General features: G+C 43.0%; 1 protein-coding gene across 1 annotated transcript; it reads left to right on the forward strand.

The window, feature by feature from the left end:
- Window positions 1-3,796: 3,796 nt before the first annotated feature.
- Window positions 3,797-5,199, forward strand: ier2 (immediate early response 2). Its single transcript, XM_011492384.3, has one exon. It carries the CDS (start codon window positions 3,949-3,951, stop codon window positions 4,486-4,488), a length of 540 nt encoding a protein of 179 aa, XP_011490686.1. The 5' UTR covers window positions 3,797-3,948; the 3' UTR covers window positions 4,489-5,199.
- The last annotated feature ends 582 nt before the right edge of the window (window positions 5,200-5,781 follow it).

Here is a 5,781-nt window from a genome sequence, read left to right on the forward strand (position 1 = left end):
GATTCTGTGACTTCAAGGCGGATCATGTGACAGTGGAGTCTGAAAGCACCACTCAGGATATGCATACTGTTGACATATGGGCATTGGGATGTCCAGGACTCGGTTTCTCCTGTCAGTTTCTATGTCAAGAACGTGACAACATTTGAAAAATGCAGGATTAAGATCATTAACCCTTGTACTATCTTAGATGACCCCACCCTTACATTGATGTGTTCTCCCTACCATGACAAAGGTGGATAAAGGTGGAAAAATTTCTTGTAATCCATGGACACCAGTGAGGTTCACAAATCATTGAAGAAAAACGTTTTAACGCACTGTCTAGTGGGTCTAGATGACCCAACTCCCAATGTAAAAGTGCCTAGGATAGCACAAGGGTTAAGTAAAACAGGAGTGTACATGTTTTTAACTTGCTGAGTAAAAGTGAGGCAAAAGTTCGGATTGACAGTCCTTTTTAATACAAAACCCAAAGCCCAAATTTAGCTGCACTTAATAAAGTGATCACTAAACCTTGACAGAGATATGTAAAAATAAAAATACTGACATAATTGCATAATTCCCTGGTCTAGTAGGTGTTTCCAGAGGGTTTGGACAGACAATTTGTCAGAGGCACTCACTGAGTGTACAGAAAAACTGGACTGAGTGACCCCCCCACACTTACGTTCCAAACAGGAAGTACCTGCTGGTTCCAAGAAACCAAAATCCCATAGACTTCTATTGAGAAATAAACCACTATTACTCAGTCATTCTATTTATCAGAATAACTATACTTGTTTTAATACCTTTTTTAACATGTACTTGTTATTCAATTTTTTTTGTCTAATATTTTTTCTGTCAGTTACTCAAGTTATAAATTGGACAATCAAGTCAAACGTTCATGATGTTTAATTGATATGTTTAAATTTTTAATTCTTCTGAGCCTGCTTTCAGTGGTAGGGGTGTGGCTTTCCAACAAGCTCACTCCTGATTTGTGATTGGTGGTTGCCATAGAAATGACTCAGACCAATTTGGACCAATTACTTCGTGCTGAATATTTCTGATTCCAGCATGGCGATGTCTATATCACAAAAAGTTGGTGACTGAATTGCCCTAATTTTGTTGTAGGCAAAATCAAGTCATTTTCTGTGGGGGAGATCACACTCAATCGGTAGTAATGGGAGTATCAATACCAAGGTATTGATATATAGATATCTGTACATAACCAATTTTGGTATTGACTATATTATTAAAGTATCAATTACTAATTGATGATGAAATATGGAAGTGTGTGTTTGATTTCTTGATATGATCTTATTAGATGAGTTACTCCAGCGTTTTGTGCCGAAACACCCCTCAGCGCACAGCATTTTTAACTGCTCCATCAGTCACATGACCAAATTACCCTTAGCAACAACAAAGTCTGGTAGGTGATTTTAGAAAGAAGGGTTTTGTATTTTTAACCTTGCATAATGTGCAAGGTTAAAAATACAAAAATTAACCCTTGTGCTATCCTAGGCACTTTTACATTGGGAGTTGGGTCATCTTGACCCACAAGACAGTGCGTTAAAACTTTTTTCTTCAATGATTTGTGAACCTCACTGGTGTCCATGGATTACAAGAAATCGTTCCACCTTTATCCACCTCAAAGTACCAATTACAAATGACCAGTAATCAGTATCTGTACTTGTTATTGAATATTGAATGCTAAATCGGTATCATATGGAATCTTAAAAAGTTCAATCCACTGTTGTTTTTTCACATAAAAATAACACAAACAGAACATTATTAGAACATTCTTGGCGAAAATTCTATGTGTTTCCACACATTGGACGGTAATGATTGCTTGATTATTTTTTTGCTGTCATCACATGTGTGATGCGATGGCACTTGGTTCTTTTTTACGTCATAGTAAAATAAACTTACTGTGCCTCAATCCAAAGGGTATTTTCCTACGGAAGCTGAAAACAGCATTTCCTACTCTTTTTTTTTCTACAGTTTTCTCATGATAACAATATATATTGTGTCCATTACTCATTCACTCTTCATTCATACTTGGTGATGGTAGAGGCGTGGCTGCCAGTGCGTGCCTATGGTCCCTCTGACCATCACTGGGATCATTCATGCACATTCATGCTGGTAGGCAGTAGTGTAAAGGGTCTTGCCCAAGGGCCCCCACTGAGTAATGTTAATTGCTCGCCATTGATATGATAATTGCCCCTAGTATCATTTTTTATTCCCCTCTGGGAATCAAACCTTGGATTCCTGCATGGTGGCCTTCTACCTTGCCAACCGAGCTACCCAGCCACCGGAAGGTGGGTACCGGCCGTCTAAACGGTTACAGAAGGATGTAAACATGTAGGCTGTAATGACTGCGATAGCAAGATCATTCTGTTATCATCCTGTTTGATTCTGCTCCATGAGGTCTCTAACTGAAGGAGCATCACTGTAACCACGCAGCACTGGAGACAGTTTGACATTGTTATACTGCTGCTGACTCCTGGCTCACTCATCAATGTGCATGTTTATTGAGCCATGTTTAAATACAATGTAAAAAATAGTTGTGGTTTTTGTTGCCATGGTTACAATGTTTCCCAGCAGGCTACTGTACAATTGCAGGGTGGTGATTATTGCAGCATTGTTGATAACAAGTTCAATTGGTGCACGAAATGAATGGTTTTACAGCAAGTAGGTTCTGCTGTAAAACACAGTAGAAAGATAACTGGCAAATGTCAAAATATAATCACTTTCAAGTTTTGTTTGTCAGCTTTCATTTGTGTCATTTTTATTTAAAGATGCATTTATATGTTTTGTATTTAAAGCACAAAAGGAGGTTAAACTGTGTTTTCAAATGTTTTTCAACAACTTCGGCTGTAGTTTGACTTCTGTGGCTATTCTGCTTGGTAACCTCGTCGTCCCGGCTGACAACTCCAAATAAGGAGTGCAGATGACGCCACCACCACCCCGCCCGCCTGCAGAGAGCGCGGGAAGGAGGGGCCTGCGATCGGCATCCGCGTCATGGCTTTTCCACAGAGCTACTTCCCTCAGGGGCCGTTTTACAACCGGAATATCCTTATATGGAAGCTTGGCGAGCATGCGCAAATGACGTCATCAGTCAGCGAGAGAGCAGAAAGTCCCGGGTACATGAAGTATGGGCGAAGTGAAGGCAGGCCAATCTGAAACGGGGAAAGCTGGACTTTTCCCAGAACCAGAACTCTGACAGACTCGCATTTTGGTGCTTGTTTCCTTATTTTTTTTCCAAATCCACTAAGCTGTAGCACATTCTTTAAAAAAAAGGTTTTAAAACTACTATTTATGTCAGTAATTTTACATTAGAATAAATATAAAAATTATAAAAGCGTTTTATTACACTATAATAATTGTCTGAGAATTCAAAATTTAATATTATTTTAGGGTAGAGTTATTATCAGTCTGGGGTAAAGACTGGTGACCTGTCCAGGGTGCCCCCCTGCCTTCGCCCACGAGTGACCGGGATAGGCTCCGGCAGCCCCGTGACCCCGAAAGGCAATAAACGGAAGAAGAAGATGGATGGATGGGAGAGTTATTCATATGAATGAATAATTAGTCTTATTTATTAACCTACTAATAATAAAGATTTTTGAAAGAAAAAAAGTGGAAAAAACATTATTTTCAAAAAATGTGATAGTTTACGGTTGTGAAAGCAAACATTAAAGAGTTAAAGTGTGGAAGACAGAAGACAGATGTGCTCGCGCGTTGCCAGTACAGCAGGTGTGGGCGGGGCTTGTTTGTCACCCTTTCAGGCTGAAGTTGACTTTACGTCACGAAGGAGATAAAACCCGGTCCGAGTCTGTCAGCTATCTCATTTCTCCGAGCGTAGCAGCTGGTTGAGCAGCCGAAGGCCGACCCGAAGAAGGAAACTTTAACATTTTGTGCAAAAAATAAAAAAAAATCGACTTTCGATTTAAGTACCAAAATAACGACCACACAAGAACAATGAGCTTCGCGACAGCAATGGAGGTCAACGTGGAAGCCCGGCGGATCCTGGCTGTGTCGATCAGCAAGCTGTACGCCTCTAGGAGCCAGAGAGGAGGACTGAGACTCCACCGGAGCCTCCTGCTCTCCATGGTCATGAGGTCCGCCCGGGACATCTATCACTCCTCCCGGGAGAGTGAGCAACCAAACGGGGAACAGCCGGCCACTGAGGAGCCGATGGACACTAACTGTGACCCCAAAGAGAAAGCCCGGCTCACGCCAGACCTGGCAGACACCTCCGCTGATATGGCCCCAGGGGTTTCGGACAAACTAGACGAGAGCGACTGTGACATAACGGAGGACAAAGAGAACCTGAGCCCTGCGAAGCAGTCCAGGAAGCGCCGAGGCAAGGCGTCGGCGGCGCCTGACTTCCTTCCCAGCAAGAGGGCGAGGCTGGAGCCTGGAGAGGAGCGGTACGCGGCCCCAGTGGGAAGCTGCCGAGCCGGGGTCGGAGACTATCGGAGTGCCCTGACTCTGAATCAGGTCATACCGGCTTTCTGAGGAGACGCGAGGAGAAACTGGACTCTGTAAGTGGAGTTATTGTTTACTCCTTGTCCAAACCGAGGGCGGGTTGGTTCCCTTTTACGCACGAGGCAGCCCGTCGGTGTCAACGCGGAGGGATTCCGGGCGCAGAGCGCCGCGCACCTGCCGGGCTTGGAAAGCCCCTTCGCGGCAGCGCGGAACAAGAAGAAGAAGATCTACAGAGGCTGGAAAGTTTGAGGAAGAGCCAGCTGATGACTCATGTCAGTTCAATGAGTCCAGACAAGTGACTGCTGCTGAGTCAAAACGTGTCGATGTGTGAATCAGCAGTGAGCCAATAAGAGGAGAAATGAAGTGGTAAACAGTCGACCACAAGGCCATGCACACGCATCCTCACACGAACGTATGCGCGTGACAGGGCCTTCAGGGAATTTCTGATCTTCATGACCGGAAAGCAGACTTCAAACACTGAAAGAGAAAGGACAGTTGTGGCGTTTACGCACACATTTGACTGCTGCTGTGGACTTTGTTCAGTCGATACTACTGCTGGGGGAGCTGTCCTACTTACCTTGATCAGATGTTTTTTTTGTTTTTTTTGTTTTTTTCCTATTGCTGGTTTCTTTTTTGGTGTGAAATCCTCCTGTTCTGTGAAATAACATACCTCACATTCCAAGGTGCTTTCAAATTTTGTGAATTTCTGTTATAAAAATGTAATAAATCTTTTGAAATGATCATCTGTCTTGAAGTCTTTATTGTTTATATACACAAACTAGTAAGTTTAGAAAATGCACTGACGTTTTCAAATTGAAGGTCTATTTTAAGTATTAAGACAGGAGGCTGGTATGGTGAGTTCTGTTAATCTGCTGCTCTTTGTTTACACACCGTGTACCACTTCCTGTGGATTACGACAGATTTCTGGATCACATCTCACGTCTTCCCAGCATGACCTGATTCGATCAGGGGAGGGGGGGGGGCATTAAAGGAGTTATGCAACATCCCCGAGGTGGGGGCCCGACATCTGCCTGCATTCTGTTGGAGCATTCTGGATAGACACTGAAGATGCGGATCAGGTTGTGCTGGTTGCTCAGGTTGCCAGCACTCTTGCGATGGGAGGTTTGGTTTCATCTTAAATGTCATTCTCTGACTCACTTTTTGACCTTTTTCCAAAACAAAGATAAACCCGTGAGAAAAAAAAAGGAAGGAGAAAAAAATAAATAAACACTGAATGAGAGTCAGAAGATCTCCACAAGTGAAAGGGGTCACAAGTGATCCGAAAAAAGCATTTCAGCAATGAACCTGTTTGTCTGCACAACA

The sequence above is a fragment of the Oryzias latipes genome, chromosome 1 (genome assembly GCF_002234675.1).
Source record: "Oryzias latipes chromosome 1, ASM223467v1".
In the NCBI taxonomy this organism is placed as follows: Eukaryota; Metazoa; Chordata; class Actinopteri; order Beloniformes; family Adrianichthyidae; genus Oryzias; species Oryzias latipes.

What these genes read in the sequence shown, in the direction of transcription:
- ier2 (XM_011492384.3), top strand. Translation starts at nt 3,949, where the DNA reads ATGAGCTTCGCGACAGCAATGGAGGTCAACGTGGAAGCCCGGCGGATC.